General features: G+C 40.3%; 2 protein-coding genes across 3 annotated transcripts in view; both read left to right on the forward strand.

The window, feature by feature from the left end:
- The first annotated feature begins 5 nt into the window (after positions 1–5).
- Positions 6–16,509, forward strand: cpa6 (carboxypeptidase A6). The gene is made up of 11 exons (XM_018673963.2): positions 6–550; positions 3,483–3,558; positions 8,228–8,352; positions 10,834–10,948; positions 11,458–11,559; positions 11,640–11,744; positions 12,744–12,854; positions 13,301–13,391; positions 14,846–15,048; positions 15,159–15,243; positions 15,341–16,509. The coding sequence occupies exons 1-11, from the start codon at positions 435–437 to the stop codon at positions 15,553–15,555; spliced, it is 1,344 nt and encodes a 447-aa protein (XP_018529479.1). The 5' UTR covers positions 6–434; the 3' UTR covers positions 15,556–16,509.
- A 1,198-nt stretch (positions 16,510–17,707) lies between these two features.
- The window catches only part of arfgef1 (ADP-ribosylation factor guanine nucleotide-exchange factor 1 (brefeldin A-inhibited)), a 47,616-nt gene continuing 44,228 nt past the window's right edge, over positions 17,708–21,095 (forward strand). For both annotated transcript variants that reach the window (XM_018673961.2, XM_018673962.2), the window contains exon 1: positions 17,708–18,057. In XM_018673961.2, coding sequence (XP_018529477.1) covers positions 17,934–18,057 — 124 coding nt within the window. In that variant the 5' untranslated portion in view covers positions 17,708–17,933. The remainder of the gene's footprint in view (positions 18,058–21,095) is intronic.

Raw genomic sequence — 21,095 nt, forward strand, 5'->3', positions numbered from 1 at the left:
TTCACCAACTTAAAACACTGAGATACTTGATTTGCCATTTTACAAATCACATTCACGCCATGCATTATCCCCTGAGCACACAGTGCGCGCCAGAGACGGATCCAGTTACCAACTTCGCCGACACCGGGCCACGTGACTCAGGTCCTCCTCGTTTTAAAAAGGGCTGCTGCCACCCTGTAATTCCCTTCAGAGCCTCAAAGAAGGTGGTAAATACTTCCCTGGTGCCAGCTGACCGACTTTCGCACCTTTTGCACCTTCTGTGTCAGAAGGCGAACCGGACACGAGAGTGTGCACCGCGCGACAGAATAAGTGACGTTGCCAATCTGCTGATGGTGCGCTGAACCCAGTCTTTTTAGTTTTCTTTTTTGTGATAAGTTGGCGTGCATCCTGCAGAGTAATCGGTCACCTCTGTCTTTGATCTGTTGGTCCAAAGGATGGCACAGGACCATAGGAGCGCATTTCGCGCCTCCGTTTTACTGGCTTGTGTGATAATCTGCAGTAACGTGCTATGTCCCGTCGGTGCCTATCTCTACAACAACCGCTACGCAGGGTGAGTAAAGACCCCCTCCATTCATTTCTGGGGCCCTGGACATACGTGGGCTCTCATTCATGTTTAGAGAGTTGGAGGAAAAGCGCAGTGTCGCTGTGACAAGCTGTCTGCAGAGGTCTTCACTCCAGGAGACGGGCTTTATCTCAAGTTGAGAGAAGAGGGAATGAACAAAGAAAGTCTTTATGCTCCCATCGTTTAGGGACATATTTCCTCTTTGAGACATAATATCAGGTTTTTAGTTTACTCTATAGTCTTTCCAGACTGCGCTTGTTTTTGATGCCATTCGGATAAGACTGTTATGTTGTGCTGCAGAGAGGCTTTGAGATTGCTCAGGATAGGCGCAGGGATGCTTGCAGCTACAGCAGCCTGTCAAACTTCTCAGAGTATTCATTTAAAAAAATTGTAGTTGTGAGATGCCAGCAACTTCCAGCTGTCTTTGTTTAGCCATATGTTTCTATAATTATAAGAAATAACAAATTTGTAAGTGGCAATTTTTTGCAAACACCCGGGTACACCAGTCTGTCCACATGTTTATGAGGCACACACTTCTCCACATAGACCCTAAAAGTAACTACAATCAGGATTTGATCTTGGCTGTTAAATTTAGGGAAAAAATAGACATCTGAGGCTGGACACCTATAGGAATTTGGCTGAGCGTAATCATAACCAGGGCATGTAAAACTATTTATGGTCCGTTTTTCAAAAGAGTTTTTGATGTAATTTAGCACAGGCATAGGGAGAACACCACTGCTGGAAACCCCCTCCTCATCTGTCTCAAACAACATATATTTTGGATGTAGTTCACAAAATTGCATATATACCTCACACCACCTTTGGTTTGACACAAAAAGTCCCAATATGCAATGCAGTGTAAGAAAAACCCTGTTACACTCTGAAATCAGAGATGTGGTGGGTGTTGTCCCACACAGCCTCACAAAGAGCCTTTAGACTTAAAAGAAGATCTTCATTGTCAAATAATATCGTTCTTTAAAAGAGTTTTTTTGACATTATTGAACAGCAAGATTTGGACACTGGAAATGGAGAGAGGACAAAGAATCAAAACACTACTGAGAGTCAGCTTCACAGTTTAAGGGCCAGATTGTCTTAAAAACAAATTGCTTCCATCCCCGCAGAGAGTCCTTCTGTGGGACTCAACAGACTGACAGCTTACAGACAGCTTTAGTCCTAGAAAGCCCTGCAGCTGGTAGATGCAAAGCAAAAGGCCTCTGTCAGGCCACTACTGCAACGAAAACAGTCTGTCATCTCCAACTAAAAGACGGAGAAATGGTTCAATATGGACAACAACAGAGCTGCGGGATTGCCACTTTATTTTCTGTACAAGTGGCACTCCATCATGGTACTGTGTGTGTGTGTGTGTATACTGGTAAAAACAGTGAAGCTTGATTGAAAATATGTGAACACATATTCCTCAGATGTTTCAGACAGAGAGAATATATTACACTCTGTTTTTGAAGTTTGAAAGCCAGTATTTGTACCCCTAAGACCTACTCACTGTCTGTGCCTGTGAAGTCCATCCTCTATCATTGCTGTTGCCATGGAAATGCAAGAGAGTTGTGGTCACTGAAATGGGGTGGCCCCCTCATGTTGGGTGCCCTGGTCCCTTTTGTTCCCCAAACTTCAGAGTGGCCTACTGCCACCTTTGTTTAGGGGGGCCCAACTTCCTGTGTGACGCATTGTAAAAAAAAAAAAAAAAAGTCTTTGAAAGAAGCAAATAGTTAGAGAGGCAGAAACCCGGAGAGGAAGCGAGAGAGAGACAGGAAAGTGGTCACAGGCAGAAACAAGCGGACAGACAGGTAACTGGGCAAACAAAGAGAGACTGTAATTAAGAGACTGTAATGAATTATTGGCACTGTGTTAGCTTTAAGGTCAACCCCAGAAACTGAATCTGCAGAGTAAAAGCAACACCATGTAAGATTCATGATGAGAATAAAGAGTGTCTTTGTTTTGTGGTAAGGCAATATAAAAGATGTGGTTTGCAAATTCAGTTAGAAATGCTCTCAAGCTTCTCTATCTGCTTCCAGTTTTTCTTTCAATTATCTGAGAAAGATTCACATGAGAAAAATAACAGAACTATGATTTTTCTAATTGAATTACAACTAATTTTACTGTTTTCTTCCTAAACTAAATCACTTGATTTACAAAATTGAATTAAGTACTCAAAATCAGAAAAGATACAGTTGTTTTTTAAAAATCTGAACACAGATGTTTAAATACAGCATACTACTTTAAATCTCAACTGGTCTATGAATTTTGGCAGACAAGACAAAACTAACCATCAGACATCTTGTCTTTCACTTTATAGTGTTATATTCATAAATGATTTACTTCCTCTGACAAAAGAGCTTTTGTTTCTATCTGATAAACACCACCGACATTAGATGAAAGCAGTGGCAAACACATTAAAATAAGTCAGAATTAGTACTTCTCCCATCTGAAGAAAATTTCAATATTAACAGGTGTTTTTCACAGCTATCTACATATCAGTATATGATTGATGTATTTACAGAATGAAAATGTGAAACAGCTGCCGCTACTGTATCCGCCAAAAGAATAGTTCCAGGTGCTACCTGCAGAGCTGGAAACGATGAAATCTAATCCCATAATGATGCCTCACACGGATTGTTTGACTGGGCTTTGACCCTGTCATCTATAGGACTCTAAAAGAGGAACCACCCATTTCCTCATCAAACATCTGCTATTATAAGTGTCACCTTCAATCAGCACAAAAGGTTGCATTACCTGTGACTCCGCGGCCCAGATGTTTTCGAAATGATGTGCACTTAGCGAAAATGGATCCAAGCCCCTGTTACAGTGAATTTCAGTGCCGTAAAAACCCTCTGGGGTGCTTTGATCCCAGCTGTAATCTGATACTTAGAGGAGCTCTGTTGTTTTTTTTTGGTTTTTTTTGCAGTGATCAAGTCTTCAGGATAACTCCAAGTAATGATGAGGAAGTCCAAGTGCTCAAGACAATTCTGTCTCATATGAAGGTTTGCACATTTTATCTTATATTTCCTTCATAAACACTCTGACTGCTACATGTGTTCTGTGATATTATACATATTTATGTGTGATCCAAGTCAGTGACATCTTTATCACACAGTATTTTGAATAATTTGACTTCGGAACCTATTTTGTATCAACTTGTTTTTCTCTGAAATGCCATATTAGAAGTGTAATATCTGTTTTTATTCTGCTCATACCAGCCTGTGGTCTGTGGTCTTTCCATGACACTTGAACAGCAGGCACAGAGAGAGTGAGGCGTGACGCTGGTGGTAAAAGCGGGGGTGATGTGACAGAGGGCTGGGAACAGCGATAGGCAAAACAGAGAGACAACGAGCAGCCGAGTGTGGTCATCTGTCACAGTCAGGACATATTCCCTGTCTGCCAGGCTGAGATACTGTTGATAGGATGCTCTGTATTCATTTCAATAAGAAACCCTGAGAGGAAAATGGGGAGAAATGGAAAAGATTTTGTCATTATGAGACTGAATGCTCGGATGTTTTACAGTTTACAAACTATATGAACATGTGTTTCAAAGATACTGAAAAAGGGGAAACCCAGGGAGGACACGAAGGCCTTGCCTCCCTTCCCAAACTCATTTGGGAGTGATTACCCATCAGCCTCGAGAGCATGTATGACCTTCTTTTGCACATTGTTTTAGTTTGCAAATACACAGCAAAGATTGTTTGCAAAGCATAAAAAGAATGATGCAATTCTTGGAATCCTCTCAACTAAAGACGTTCTTATTAGACAAATAGTCAAAGAACGTCTTTGAATAATTGATTTAACTAAGAATCAGTTTTTCCTGTATTATCATCTGTCTGCAGTTTAACAGCGCATTTAGGGCAGTTGTGCTTTTGAAAGATCAAAGCATATTTGGGAATATTAGTGTGATACAGGTGATCATTCTAAAGTAATAATGACTCGTAGATTAAAGACAACTAATAGAAAAGAAGAAAGAACATAATTGTTCATATATTTTGGCACAAGTTGTGTGAGTTAATCACTGTCTATCCTGTGCACAGGCAAGTTGACAAGAATATTTTAAATTGAACTACCCCAGCTGGGATATCTCTGTCCATGCAATCCATAGACTGACCAAATATCCATGCATAAATACCATCACAAGATAAATTATAGTCCCATGTATCAAAATATAAAAATTCTGAACTATTCCTTTGATTTTGGGAGAGTGGATGTAATTTATCCATATTTTATCATAATAAAATAGCAGGCAATGAAGGACTGTAGCTACTACTTAGGACACTGAGGTTAGTTAGCTGTGATGAGTTTAGACACAGTTATTGATTTTCCGATGAAAGATTTAAATAAAACATGCACAAAATGTAATGGAACAGTTTACTGAACAAATAAAATATGGAAACTCCAAGTAATTAAAACATTTCAGAAACTTTCTTTGCTGCAAATGTCTAAAATCATGGCTATGGCTTTGAGCAGTGTGGTCATTTTCGGCTTGGGACAGCATATATTTAAGGCATCCCTCCAGGTTCAGGTCAAGTGATCCGGGACCGACAGAGCTCTGAGCAGGGAGAGGATAGAAGAGGGCAAAGAGGACTCAGTAAATGTTTATGATTTGTGGTGAGGGACACCAGGCAAGAGCCAGGCTGCTGGTCAGGACCTGGCCTGAGTTTTATGTATGGAAGGACAGTGAACACGGTGCTCCAAGGCCAACCAGGGCAGTGGCAGCTAGTGTTTAGACAGCTGTGGACATGTGTTTTCAGTAGCTTAGCCACACTGCAATGCTTCCAGTGCCAGAGGCAAAGCATGAGGTCAAATAATAATTAACTACTGTACACTAAATGTAAAAGAATCAAGAATCACATCCTTCATCAACAAAATAACACATTTGTTCATGTAATAATTCAATTCACACAACATGTAGCCAATCCTGTTCCAAACACCTGGTGTTTAGGGTGGTGGTGGTGGTGGGTAAGTCATTCCCATGAAAAACTCTCTGGTACACAAGAATCAATGTGTGGATACACTGTTTGACTCTGTGCAGCCCAGACAATGAACACACCAGCTCCTGAATGCACCCAGTAGAGCAAATACCTTCACCAAAGCTATGTACTGTCAAGATAAGGTATTTCTACATTTTCACAAAAAGTTAATACTTACTTTTGTGCACTATTTCCACTTCAACTACAGGGGGACATATTTCTAACTACCCAAAAACAGGCACAAGCTATTGCCTGTTAATTCCAGCAATTTGTAGTAATTTTAGGGGATTATCTGCTGTGTATTTTATTGAGAAATTATTTGGTCAACAAAATGGGGAATAGCGAAAATCTATCACAATTCCCTAACGCCAAGGGTGATGTCATCATATTGCTTGTTTTATCTGACTAACACACCAAAATCTAAACATGTTTAGCTTATTATTACATATGCCAGCAGCTGGAATCAGTTAATATGTGGTATTTATGCTTGAAAATGACTTAAATAATTTATGGCTTATCAAAATATTTGTTAATCGACTAAACAGCTAATTGTTTCAGTGACTAAACTGACATAAATAGAAATCTCCAGTGGTCTAATGTTGTTTGATAGGAGCAGTGACACAGAATTAGTGACTGTCTCTCTCTGGGCTCATACTGTAGATGTATTGTCTACAGAATACTCTCAGGGTTGAATCTGTGAAACAGATGTACTAATATTCTAGGCTGTCATTGTGTCTTATAAATTATTCCATTATTACTGTCTATGCAGAGGTTTTAGCATTTGTCTATAGATGACATCATCATTACAGTCTGTGTCCTCTTTGTTGAGGAGAGACTTTTTGTTAGGTGGATATTCTCTTTAATCAAGTCATCCTCACTTTTTACTTGAACCATGATTTACGTTTTTCTACAAAGTTCTTTACAGCATTGTTAAAGGAGTAGTTTATGACAGGAGGCCAATTTTGTTAGCTTTGGACTCAGCCAAACTAGCTGTTTCCTCATTTTTATATTAGAACGTCCAATATGAAGCTGTGAAATATGTCAAACAGCCGGTGAGATTCATCAAACATACAGCGGTTAGACCTATAATACATATTCAATAACAACTGTTTACTTTGTGGAACTTGTTTTCATTCACTTCACATATAAACACTTGGCTACAGCTTCACCTCATTTGCCTTACGGACAACGCCAGCTCATTTTATAGAACTATAACTTTTCCTTTCTTGTTCTGCCCATGCCAGTATGACATCAACCAAAACAACTCAAATTCAATAGTGACCCTGTATACACAGACATGCTCGCAACAAAAGAAAAACCACATAGAGATAAAAGATTTATGAAGCAGACAAAGAATGCATCTTTAGGGCTCATAAAAGCAGCTATAAAAATTTAAATTGAGAGAATTGTTTTTGAGGAGTCGCTTTATCTGATCAGAGATGTTTAAGTGCCTTTTAGGCGTATGTGTTTTGGATTTGTTTGGCTAAGAGACGAGCATTGCTGAAACATTTGGGGTACTTAACCATTTGGAAATGCCATAAAAGTGCAGCGGTAGAGGGTGGTTTATACTCGAGGGCACCAAACATTCCAGCCGAGGGTTCTCTACTCCTTTGGCTCAGAAGAAAGTTCAATTAATCTGGTATGCATTCTGTAAACCATTAAACCAATTGACACATTAACAAGCATGTGTGCCAGCCTGTATGTCTCTGCCCCCAATGCTGCAAATGAAAGCCAGCTGAGAACGTTCACACTTCAGCAAACACAGACATGCATGGCTGTCGTGAATATACACAACTCTCTATCTCTTTGCAGTGACTACTAGGTGTATCATTTGTAGATCAGTGCTTTTGCTGTTTGCTCAAAAATATTCTTTTCTGTCTTCCTTTTAGTTTGTCTCCCTCTGTTATTTTATCAGTTACCACATGCTGTCTGTGTTTATTTAGCTGGCCAGCATGTTCGGCCAATGGGCTGTCCATTTCAGCTAAAGCTAACAGACCTGACTATCACAGCCTGATAACAAGCGCTGAAAGACAGGATTTTGCTGCTAATATGGGGTCAAACAGTAGAGAGGGAAGCAGAGGGAGGGTCTTTTTCGCTGCTGGTTAATGGGACACGTCAGAGTACGTTTTGCCCCATTAACGCTGTAGAGTCATCAGCATTCCCCTGATTTGCTGCATCACTTGAGGGTAGAGACTAGAGGAATGTTAAACTGTACGGGTCTTACCAAAACAGTGTGGTCATTATCACCAAATGTTTGATGCTATACCCAGCAGATGAGATAAGATGAGATAGTTTAGTTTAGTTTAGTTTAACTTTTCACATTAAAAGTACAGATGTCGATGATGAAACAATTACTGTGACTGTTACACAGTTAAAAAGACGTGGAAGTTATTAAAAACCAGTGTTCGTCTCCAAAATCCAGGGAGGAAAATCAAGAATTCTAAATGTAGGTTGGCATTTTGTGAAAGTGACAGCACACGGCTCTGGACGTTAGGGATTATGTGGAATGTGCAAAGTTTGGCCCTGTCTCAGTTCACCAAGTGGGACCACGCGGTTGAAGCTACAGTCAAGCAATTTATATGCTTTGTTTTCTGCACATATAAAAAATGTAACGTCCCATATCTCCCATTCATATCTGTAATTATAAAATCCTGCTGCGTATTTATGATCTAATATCTTTGTCGTGTCCCTTTAGGTGGATTTTTGGCAGCCCAACAGTGTCTCTCTGATCGGTCACAATGCCACAGTGGATGTCCATGTAAAACGCAACAACACACGAGACCTGCATGCACGTTTAAAGCAGGAACATATTGATTATCGGTAAGACTTTAACGACACCAAGTCAAAAATACAGAGACATACCACAGTACACATGCATGCGTGATCTTGTAAGCAAAGTTTCTACACCCAGAGATACATCTGCTGGGCATTGCAATTACCCAGCTTTCCCTAGTTAGAATATATGATTTACACATGCAGGGTCGGCCATAGTTTGCATGCAAAAACCTCATGCTTCCTCAAAGCTTAGATGCACATAAACACACACATACACACACAGTACATCAGAGCCCCTCTCCCAATCTGCTCCAAACAGCAACCCTTTCATCTCTCTTCCCCATCCCTCATCAAAATTAACGTTGAAATGATGGAGTTTTATCAAAGCAGCCGCAGCTAAAAAGAATTCCATTGTCATCTCTGTCCTAAGGGAGGAATTGAAGATCTGAGGATGAGGAGTTTTTATCTTCTCTCTGTTGATTGACTGTGGATTTTTCAAAAATGGTTTACACTGCAGGGGACATAGTTTTTGGTAGGTGGTTGAGGTTTTGAGGGTAGGGTCTATTCACGTTGAAATAATTCAGCTTTTTAAAAGTTATTGAGGTAGTCATGAATAGGAATGTACACTGTATGTAAGGACATGGTGAAGAAGTATATTTTAGGAGAATTTGGCAGCCCACATAACTGCAACAAAAAAAGACCACATCATCTGTTTTAGGTTGGAGTGGGAAGTGAAGAGGCAGAGGGTCTGATCAGACAGAAGACAAACAGATAATGACAGTAATAATTATGGGTTCAGCACATTTTCGACACATTTTATTTATCGATAGACAGCAGTGACAAAACTGGTGTCGTTTGTGCTATCAAACTGTGAGTGCTGATGTGCAAATCTGGTTTGGATGTAGGAAAAGAAGAGGATGAGTGAGAGCGGCTGTATAACTGTTGTTAGGAATGAGTCAACAGTAAATTCAGGCCCCCTGAGCCAGCACTCCGTACCAGCCCTCAACACTCAGCAGATATACTGTACACTGTATGTTGTAGCAATAAGAAGTCCCAAACCAAAAGTAGATTTAAAAGTACTGACTAGAGCTGATTCAGAGCTGTTAACATTAGGGATAGGGCTGTTTTAATGAGATAATCCAGATGGTATTTTATGTTTTGATCCTCTCAGGGCTCTTTTAGGTCAACTAAATGAGTCACAAACAGACTTGAAAGAAAGATTCCCAGAGAAAACTGTGACTCATTTTCCATACCTGCAAGATTCACAATGACATGAACTCTTATTGTCTACTTAAAGTCTAAAATAAGTGACATATTCAAGGATAGAAAGAGAACATTATCATACCTGATCTGTTCCTCCAAAACAAATGCTGTAACACTGTAGTACTTGATGAGAGCAATAAATCCTGTGTCTATATTCAGAAAGGCAACCGCAGGCAGATGTAATTCACTTGAACTGTTCCTTTTTAGTCCTGTTCTCCTCCTGTTTGTTTTTAATCTTCAATCTCTTTTGTTCTTGCATTGGTGACAGGCCTCTGAAAAGATAAAATCTCTGTTTTTTTATTCAACATCCAAAAACAAATTCTCAAGAATTCTGAAACAAGCTGGCCATTATTCTGAGGTAAAACAATCAGGCGAGGCATGGAACCTGAAGTTGTTTTGTCTTAGGTTAGAAGGCTGATCTCCTCATCAGTCTCTTCCTCCATTCCTCCTCCTTGCTCAGACATTTTTCACTGTGCAGCCTTGCCTCCACCTGCTCTTCCATTGCTCTCTGCTCCTCTTCAGCTTTTTGTCTTTTTGAGTGAGCAGAGCCAGGCCTTTATCTGGTGACCTTTTATAGAAGATCATCTTGGAGCTGACTCTTTGTCCATAATGGACAGAGGCACTACACTGCGCTACAAGACAGCAACTAAAACATGTAGTTCATGGCTAAAAGTCCAGTCCCACCTTAACATAACCTGTACACTCATTTATACAATTAAATCTACTTTAGTCTAAGGACAGGAGTCAGCAGAGAGCAACTTGTAACCATAGCCAACAACTCAAATCCATACACATTCACTGAAAACCAAGCATTTTTGAGACCACAGAATGATAAAAGTTAGTCCTTACTCACAATCAAGGAAATCACATCTTCCTTCAGATACAATCCTTAAACAAACTGATTTATAAACAGTTATTCTTAATCGATTAGTTGATATCCCCCATTAGCCAATGCTGTAAAATCTGGCCAATGGTTGAATCTAATTACTGACCTCTGGTAATATGAAGGAAGACATGTTAAAAATAAGTTTGAGATCATTTGGAAATAGTGTGTCTAGTTTGTCCGTGAAAATGCACTGAGCTATAAAATGGCCCACTCATTACATATCTCGGTCGCAGTTCTTTAATAATCAAATTTATTGGATTGTAAAATGTTGCATGACTGTACAGTGCTCACGTGTTTAAATGTTATTGACAAGGATGTTACAGTGGTTGGCCATTATGTCTATAATGTCCGTCTAATTCCATCTCCCCCATCCACAGGGTGTTTATCTCCAATCTGCAGAAGGAAATTGAAAAGCAGACAGGATATCGCTCCTCTCGCAAGCGGAGGTCAGAGTCTCACTATGACTACGAGGTTTACCACTCTCTGGAAGAGGTAGATGTGAAGCCCACCATCTACCCACCTATCTCTCACTCTCCTCTGCTCTCTAATCTAAACGCACACGCAAGGCAAACAAACAACCTCTCTAAGGTGCTCTCAAACTCCCAATTACCCCATTCCACAGGTCTCTCTCCCACAGCCCCCGTGCTCTCACACACAGGCACGCACCCTACTTCAGACACTTCACGGCTTTGGAGTGTTTATTTTCCCAGGTCGATCATGCTCCTGGTTCGTGAATCTGCCAGGCCCTGTGAAGCAGCATGAATTCCACACATCAGATCCTGAGAGCCTACACACAAATCTTTAGCACTTTGGGATTTAATCCTCTCCTTCACTGTAAAAGACACACTTATACCCACATGCATCTCTGTGTGCCTGTGTAGACACATCATGAAGGCAAAGGCAACCCCACAGAAATACTCACACATTACACATTACATTCACAGAAACAGTACAGTATCTAAGAAAAATTTCACTCTCCTACATCATTTTCTGTCCTTAAGATCCAGAGCTGGATGTTCGAGATGAACAGAACACACGAAGACCTGGTTGACATGTTCTCGATTGGGAAGTCATATGAGGGGAGACCGCTGTATGTGCTTCAGGTAGAGAGAAAGGATGAGACGCACATTAAAAAAATAATAATCGTGCTACTCTAGAACTGACAGCTCATGTCTCTTGTCAGCTAGGAAAGAGAAGTCGTCTCCAGAAGAAAGCTGTGTGGATCGACTGCGGCGTTCATGCCAGAGAGTGGATTGGACCTGCATTCTGCCAGTGGTTTGTCAAAGAGGTGGTCTTGTGTTTCTAGTCTACATTTGAAAATGAAAACACTGTTTGAAGCTATGCATTGTTTGCACCATTGCAAGTTTCTACAGCGCCTTAAGAGCAACGCATAACTTCCTGAATGTAGCCTCAATGATGGCCTCCAGCAAGTGGGTCTGTGATGTTTGGTCTCTGGGGTCCTCAACAAAACATGAACATCTGTTCACTTGTCACGCACAGTCATGCAAATACTTAAGAATACCCATTATTGTTCAGATGTTGAACATGACCCAGACGTTTACATGAATTCCATCACACCCTTAAAGCCTTAGTTAGTACCCTCTGAAGTGAGGACAGTACAGGACCAGAGCCAGACATTAACTGCAAGAACCTGTAATGGCTCATTTTATACTACTTAGATGCCAGATGAGTGGGATTTGCAACTCAGTACAACACAATGACTGCCAGAGAAGTTGAGATAATTAAAGGAAACTATATAAATAATATCTGCAAAGAGGAATAAAATAGCAGTAGGACCTGAGTGAAGGAAGGAGGGAAAAACAGCAGGAAATCAGAAACAGATTTATATATAAATTAATAAGGGAGGAAAAAACAAAGAAAAACATTTGACTTTGGAAAACAGTCAAAGATGACCCAACACGTGCCCTGAAATATGAATTAACTGTGATGCAGTAATTAGGGTTGGCCACTGGGGGTCAGAGTGCCATCTGTGTTCAGTGCTTAAGCATATTAACCTTGGCCTGAGTCTGATTGAAGAGCTGGGCTACAATAAGCTGTATTAGACTGGTGCTTAGGTCTCCCCTCTGCAATCCTCATCTATTGTATACTACTCTGAGTATTAACCCAAAGAACTGAGATAGTGAATATGCATAAGCTTACACAATGATAAAAACAATGCTTGCATAATAATGACATGTCCCATTAGACCCCAATCTAGATGTGTGTCATGAGTTAAAATGCAGTTTACTATTCTGTATAATTAGGATATTTTATATTATAATTACAGGCCATCAACTCATACCAGTACGACTCTGTGATGAGACGACTGCTCAACCAGCTCAACTTCTATGTTATGCCTGTCTTCAATGTGGATGGATATCACTTCAGCTGGACCACGGTACAGTAGATCTATCGTATTCTGATACTGGACTCAGTGGAGAAACCCCTTTATGTTACTCAGGTGCAATATTCAGAGTAAACTGGTATCCTACCCACAAATTTTGAATATTTTTAAGGAAGTGTACTGCACATTTTGTGTGCATCAGAATTTCTAGTGTAATTGAAAAACTCAATAGCAGAAAGATGATATAATTTTTGTCATTAGGCTACACTTATCGCTGTATGAGTATCTATGTATACTTCAGTGAAAATAATGCCTGTAAAAAATGCCTCTCAACTACAGTCTCCATATCTACTGTTAGTAATGGACCCACTGGAGCTGAATGAGTGGCAGATGGATTATTCTGGAGATGGCAGATAACAGCATTTGTTTGATGAGTCTGACAGTCGTTGGACATGCAGTGACAGCATCCTCCTTATCCCCACCCCCACCCCACCCCATAGGATCGTTTCTGGAGGAAAACACGGTCCAAAAATCACAAGTTCCACTGCCGGGGAGTGGACGCTAACAGAAACTGGAAAGTGAAATGGTGTGGTGAGTTTCATAATGCACACAGAAACACAAACAGAAATACAGCAATTTGGCAAGGCACTGCTTGTGTTCTGTTGCTGATGTAGTCATTTCTGATTTCTTTCGATATTAATGGGTGTAAACTGTGGGTAAAATATTTGTGTGGTGACAAAAATCTGTTTGATGTCATTTAGTGTCTGGTGGGTGGTGGTTAGTGGTGGGGAGTTCTGCTGATTCATCAACGCTCCAGGGAGTCTCTGAGAACACAGACATATAGAGATGCTGTACAATGTGAGTTCAGGAACAGAGAGAGATTGAAGTACCATGTGTTACATCCTCAAAGGAACATTAGCTTATATCATTTGTCTATCTGGGTATTTAATTTAGAGCTTTTCCAAATCCAATGAGACACCATACTCTGAAAACCTTAACATCATACACAGCATTGTACAGTCATGTTTATGTAAAAACAGTATGACTCTAGGTCAGCAGTATTCAATTAGTAATATAATAAGGAGAGAAAGGGAAATAATATGTTTGTGTAACCATATAGTATGTGTCTGCTTGAGAATTTATACAAAGGAATGATGGGGAAATAAGGCAAGATAGATTTAACAGTTACATAGGTAAGACCTCCGTTTATACTTCAGGAATAGACTACTGCGAAATTGCATAGAACAGGAAATAGCAAGCCTTAAGATAATGTTCAGCCTGACTGAAATCCATGCTTATTAATTTACAGTATTGACTACTATTGCTTGTACTATTTATAGATAGGACTTGTTTCTAGAGGATTTTCATGTGAAAACATCAGGGTAGTTTAATATGCAGAAGTGCACTGCAAAAAATTAGAGGTCAATAAATACATTTATGGCACTTAAGTACATGTGAGAATCTTTTTAAGTGTGCTCCTCTCTTCTTTGAGTGAATCCTTTCAGAACAAGTCATGGTCTTGTTAAAAGGTTTATGTTTATTTTTGCATCACTTATTTACATCATTCAAGGGCACATAGACTGATGTTCACAAAAATTTGAATGTATTATGTTTGAGGGAGAGACGGCGATGGTGTGTTTGTCAGAGCCTGAAACGTCACAGCATCCAGAAACATTTATTTCTGTTGGTAGGTTCTGGCAGTGGGTTTGGTGATTCTGTAAATCAGTTTGGAACCTTATTGTCTTTGGCTTCTGTTGTCCTTGGCATTCTAATGTGACTGTGGTGATTTCAATCTGTGTCTGCATTAGTTTTCCCCCTCAATATCTCTCTCTATGTCTTCACACTGCCTGCATAGTCACTGTAGCTGGATTGGGTCCAGGATATAATGAATCCACATCACAGTGCCTGACCTCTTTCATTTTTGAGAGATCTGAAAGAAAACATGAGGGAAAAGTCTGATTTGTGCATCCAGATCTGTCGTCTAATGTATCCTGGAATGATTAGATGATAAGACCAGAACCCCTGCCCCCCCTTTCCTTCCTTAGATGAGGGTGCCTCCTCTCATCCCTGTGATGACACTTACTGCGGTCCCTTCCCCGAGTCGGAACCCGAAGTCAAGGCGGTCGCCAAGTTCCTGCGCAAGCACAAGAAGCGTGTCAAAGCGTACATATCCATCCACGCCTATGCCCAAATGCTGCTTTACCCCTATTCCTACAAGTATGCCACCATCCCCAACTTCAACTGTGTGGTGAGACATCTGTTTCCTAATAATAAACCAACAATCTACACATTTTTATCTATCTGCTAGAGCTGTTATTTAACCCAGTCAACATGATAGATTTTGCTTTCACTCTCCAGGAGTCAGCAGCTCACAGTGCAGTGACAGCCCTGTACTCCGCCTATGGAGTAAGGTACAGATATGGACCTGCCTCCACAACTCTGTGTAAGTACTGGTCCTTCTCTTTATTGCATCTTTTAGCAAACAAAACAAAACTTATTTTGGGGTATTACTATTCTAAGCTCCTCTTACTTTCTCACAGATGTCAGCTCAGGCAGCTCTATCGACTGGGCCTACAGGAACGGGATCCCTTATGCGTTCGCATTTGAGCTGCGAGACACGGGATACTATGGCTTTCTCCTGCCCGAATCCCTGATCAACCCGACTTGCACTGAGACTATGAGGGCCGTGAAGGCCATTGCATCTGGTCTGCTTAAGAAGTGCGAGACAAACAGGGAAAGATTTCCATATATATGACCATGCTGTAGGTCCCTGGAGCCCCACCCTCACAGCTGCTTATCTCAACACCTCATATTACTCTGAGATTTCATATTAATCCCAGATATTATCAGCCGAAGAGCTGCAAAGCACCACCAAAGCATGGGTTTTAATTTGTTTTCCTTGTTCTTGAGGTTCTTTACCTCATTTCTCTTCTCTGATAAGACGTGAACTGATGGTGGTGGGTTTCTTTGTGCCAAAAATCCTATAAGCAACCAGGCTGTTGACATACAGTGAGATCACACAGACAGTGTCAGGGAGCATGCTGCTGGATCACTGGGCTATGATTTGTACCGTCTGAGCCCAGGATTCTTTCTAGCATGTAATCCCCATGTCCCCCTAAGATTTCCTGTTGCTCGCCACTTACAGAAACACAAGAATAATGCAGATTTTACTATCAAATAAGCTTTTTTCAGTGAATGGCAGTCATGTAAGCACTTGTCATGACACAGCAGCACTTTTTAAAAACACATCTAAGATTCTAATGTCTTCCAAAAATGTGTTGTATTAAAAACACTTTTAATAAGTTATAGTTTTTAATAAATATCCTTGCATCATTGTTGTATTCATTATACTTCTGGTTGCCTTTTTATTGCTTTATTTTGGATTAGTCCTACCATGTGCCTGTTTAGATCCTCCTTAAGCTATGCTGTTAACGTATTAATGCCTTTATTACTGCAATATTGTTGGTGCACAGAATATGCTATCACCTGACAATCTTCAATTTGGTTTAATTTTTATTTTTTTAGGCATGTTTTTTTCCCATTCACAATGTTCAGACTAAAATTTGGAACTACTGTCAGTTCAGTAGCTTACTGTGTCATTACTCAGGTATGGATCAGTGGCAGTGTCAGATGTTTACCTTTTACAGCTTATGTGCTTAATGTGAGATTTTAATAAATGTATAATATCCGACTTGAATAAATGCTGTTATAAAACACAGTGCATACTTATGCTTCATCTTTACATACATTTATTTTGGTGTGTTACTGACATACAGTCTTCCTGTAAAAATGCCTCCAACTGCATGTCAACAATAACGAAAGAAGTGAGATGTGACATTTGCAGCCCCTATTTGTGGTAAGTAAATGTTTTGCACACATGTTCATAGGCATATTTGGTAATAAACATGGTTTGTTTTGGGACTTGTAGTACAATTATAACTCGCTAACCCTCTTAATTAGCAAATGATAGCTTTTCACACTTTAATTTAAGCTCTCTCTTTTCAACATTCTCCTCTTTTTCTCTTCTACTCCTCATATCCAGTCTCTGATTCTGCAGCTCTGCTCTTATTTATGGATTCAGAAATGGTGGAACTGACACGCAAGACAGTCCAAAGTGAAAGTGAACTATGCCGCCCACAACTGCCAAATCTGTGTTGTCAAATTGCCAGATCTCCTGGATGAATTTGCTGTTGGACTTTTGCTAAAATGTTACTCAAGGCTGAAAAAGGCACAGTAGCAACATTAAACATAGATATACACACAGTAAGTGAGGTGAAGCATTAAAGAAAGTGATAGTAGAATTAAACAAACCAGTATGGTGATATTTGCAACATTATGACAATGATAAACAAGAGGGCATGTGTTCACTTTTGCAAAATATGAATATTTCACATTTATATTTCACAAAAATTGCTGGAAATGTTAATGTTAGTATAGGTATTGTTAAGTAATAGTTAATGTTAAGTATAAAAAAAAACCTTTAACAAGTATGAGTGAGGATGAGGATCATATGTTTAAGATCTTTATTAACAACTGTGTCCAGTAAGATGTGCAAAAAGGTTATATATATATATATATATATATATATATTAACTGGGCTGTCAAAGCACATCAGACACACTATAAATGTTCTGTGCACAATATCAATATGCTATATGAATATAAGTGGGAGATGTAAGTGAATATGGGAAAACCTCTACACACATTGAAGCTGGTATGCTCGCTTATTTAATTCATCACATGCATATATTCATGTCAGTTATTTTACATATGAGTTTAAAAGGCCTATGTGGTCTCCTACATGAATGTGTGGAAACGGCTTAGCTGTAAGACTACACTCATGACACCTCACCCCCCTCCCTCTCTCTCTCTCTCTCTCTCTCCCTGCTGCCTCACTGCGGCCGTTCTCCAAACGTACGTGACGTCGCTTCCTCTCTCCAACATGGCGCAGGAGGCAGGTCGTTAATGGAAATCTGAGGGATTTACCCCACCTTCTGTGTTTATTTATGTTTGTCTGTTAGGGGCTCTGCGGCTGACATTTGTAAGGGAATACATCTCCATTAGAGGCGGCTGCAGCCCCCCACCCCCCCTCCCTTGGGACCAGGCACACCTCGCCCCAAATTCCGGTGCGACATGTTTGAGGGCAAAAAGACGAAAAACATGTTCCTCACACGAGCTTTGGAAAAGATCCTGGCCGACAAGGAGGTGAAAAAGGCTCACCATTCACAACTGCGCAAAGCCTGCGAGGTGGCACTAGGTAAGTTGTGTTGTTTTAGCATCACATTTTAGACACGTCATGCACCCTTTCACTTATTAACCGGTTATCCTGCAACGATGTCGCAGCGTTTGGCAACACAGTGTATTTTCCATTCATTATATGCTGATTGCTGCTGTTGTCTTATTGTCTTGCGTTAAAATTCAGCAAAACCTGCGTATTTAATTGACGTGGCACGGGCTCGGTGGGAATGATTCCGTATTAAACACGGAAATGGTGCAGGAGGGGTGGGTGTTTGCAACACTGGACCGATTCTGCGAAACTAGTAGCGATGTGAGAACAGGCCGAACACCGGGCAGAAAACAAAGTTGTTGAGGGCTGTATCCTCCTTTAATATCAAGCTAACCAACAAGTACACCGTAAACATTCGTCAATTACAAACTATATGCATCTAAACTGCCTGATTGTATGGCTTTATCCCCATAAAGATGAGATGTTTGCGTCTCTTCCTGGTACACGGGAGACGTGGCCGTGCCCGGTCAGTACAGGGAGTGAGGATATATCTGTCTTTTATTTATTAACCAGTTTAATCATTGAATATGCAGGGCCCTCCTCTTCCTTGTTATGTTGTAAAGCTAGATGTGAAGTCAGGGCAGTGAGGAGCAGGACATGACAGCTGTCAGTAGCACCTTCGTGCTAGAACAATGTAAAGTTGTCGGACATAATAAAGAAATTATTTCCGGTCAGGACTTGTACAAATACATGCCAAAGTACATATGATACTGGCTAACGTTTTGATTCACCGTAGCTACCAAAATGAAAATAATAAATGAGTTAAAGAATAATAAATAAGATGTAACAGACTTTCTTTAGTTATAGCATCATATTTGATCATTAATAACAATGGCTTGCCAAGTATTGTCACTTTGACTGCGCTTTTATTTTGAAGTCAATATTGCTTAACGTCCGGTTAATAATTTAACTACTTGTGGCAACTTTATGAAACTATTTGTTGGCAGGTGTATTTTCCTAAACACGTCCTTAGGGGTGACTGCTAATAATAAAACATACACATTTTAAAACAGTTAAGGACAGAAATCCATATAGAATCAGCGCAGTTTACCTTTTATAATGCCACAGCTAATGTTTATTCACATGCCAGGCTTTTTCATCTTCTCTGTGTCTTGGAACAAGCTGGGTATTGTCGTGCAATGGGAGTAACATGACACTGCCAGAGAAACAATGAGTCCATGTTGTGGAGCAGCCAAACGTCCCTACCTGTCCTATCAACACACTCTGCTGTTGCAATGGCCTTGAAGGCTAAATACGCCAGTGATGTTTGTCTAGGCTTGCTCTGATGTTTTTGCAAAGCCAACCCACCTACACAAATGATATATCCCTTCCCACACTTAATTGTTAGTGGAGCACCAGAGAAAGGCTGTGTTGTGTGTTACAGGTTAGGCTTCATTGAAGGAGTGTAGGTCTGTGTATCATGGATTTAAAGGGATAATACACCCCAAATCAGAATTTGCTGCTCCAGTGATTTGTGTGTGAGTCAATATTGTTTCCATACAGAATTTGAGGAAGAAGACATGAATCGATAATGGTGACTCTCCTTTGTCCAAAATAAGTGAATTAGTCACTCTTTTTTTCCCAATGACATCATCACTACCATCTGTCTCTGTGCAGCTGATTAAAATTCACCACTTAACACTGAATTCTGTTTTAGGGTGTTCTTTCCCTTTAAAAAAAAGCAGCATTAGTCACACAGTCAGTGGTTGTGGGTCTTCTCAGGTCAGAAAAGGAAAGAACAATACTCAAGTAAAACCATAACCAGTGTATGCCAGCACAGCGGAAAATGAAATAATATAAAATCTCATCACTGTCTGTGCTGATTTTAAGGTCACGGTGGAGCTCAGCCATACACTCAAAATCTACGAAATGAAAGTCTTTGCAATGAGCGTAGCAGTGGTACAGTAGTAGTGCATATCAAAAACGACTGGGTGACCCAGTATACTGAGTGACTTACATAATCCCCTCTAGCTCTTGGGGGCTCTGAGACATCTCAGAGAGCGTGCCTGTGCCAGAGTCTCCTCTTTGCTGTCACTGAAAGTCTTCCTGTTGTTGACTGCCTCTGTTCAAACTAGGTATTGTTTGAAATTATCCTTGTATAACACTAGATGGTTTTAGTTTTTCCTTGTGGTCTATGCCTGGAAATGAATCACTGCAGGTTTGTTATGTATAGGAATGAGGTGAAAGGCTCTGGCTCTCCACCCTCATCACTCCCAAACTGACCTTTCTCTTGGTTTGTCAAAATGTCACTCAGCAGTTTCACAAAAAGAACACCATCTCAATTTCTCTGACATGCTCCAAACTGTAGCGTGAGCAGGGTCCTATTATCTTTGGATCTCCCTTTTGGCTTCTTTGAGAGGAGCTGTCTGATAGCAACGAACAGAAAGAGGGTAAGACTGACAGTTAACTCAATATATCAATATATATCAGGCTGTATCTGCCCACCAACTCTTATATAGGCTTTAGTTCATTGTTGTCACGCATTGCCAGCTTTGTATGATTCTGGCTTTACGAATGGTCTTCTTGGTTTTAAACCCACCCTCTTTCTGACTTGAGAAGTTCATGTTGCTCTGCCGCTGCTGAAAAACAGTCATACTGTGAAAGTAACAAGCTAAATCAGGGGACTCTGTACAAGCTGCCATGCCAAGAACTGTGAGAACTTGTTTCCAGGCTAGCAGTCACTTAAGGAGCAGAGTCCTGCTGAGTACATTGCTCATTATCTCTCCCCTTAGGGTGTATGATCTTAGGGTCAGCTGCAGAGGTTACAGCAACCTTGAAACTTGTTGCACCTGCAATCTTGATGCTTCCTTACAGGTCTTGTTAACTGCGGATGCATATTCTAATCACGTGCTGGAGGCAGCAACTAGAAAGAGATATGTCTTTGTTTTTTTTAGTTTTTTTCATCACTGATCACTGAAGATAAATTATTTACTCAATACCTATAGCTGTAGCTGAAATTTAGGGGCCAGCATGTTGTAGTGTGGTCAGAGTATTATACAGTATTGTAC

Source organism: Lates calcarifer, linkage group LG24, assembly GCF_001640805.2.
Source record: "Lates calcarifer isolate ASB-BC8 linkage group LG24, TLL_Latcal_v3, whole genome shotgun sequence".
NCBI classification, from domain to species: domain Eukaryota; kingdom Metazoa; phylum Chordata; class Actinopteri; family Centropomidae; genus Lates; species Lates calcarifer.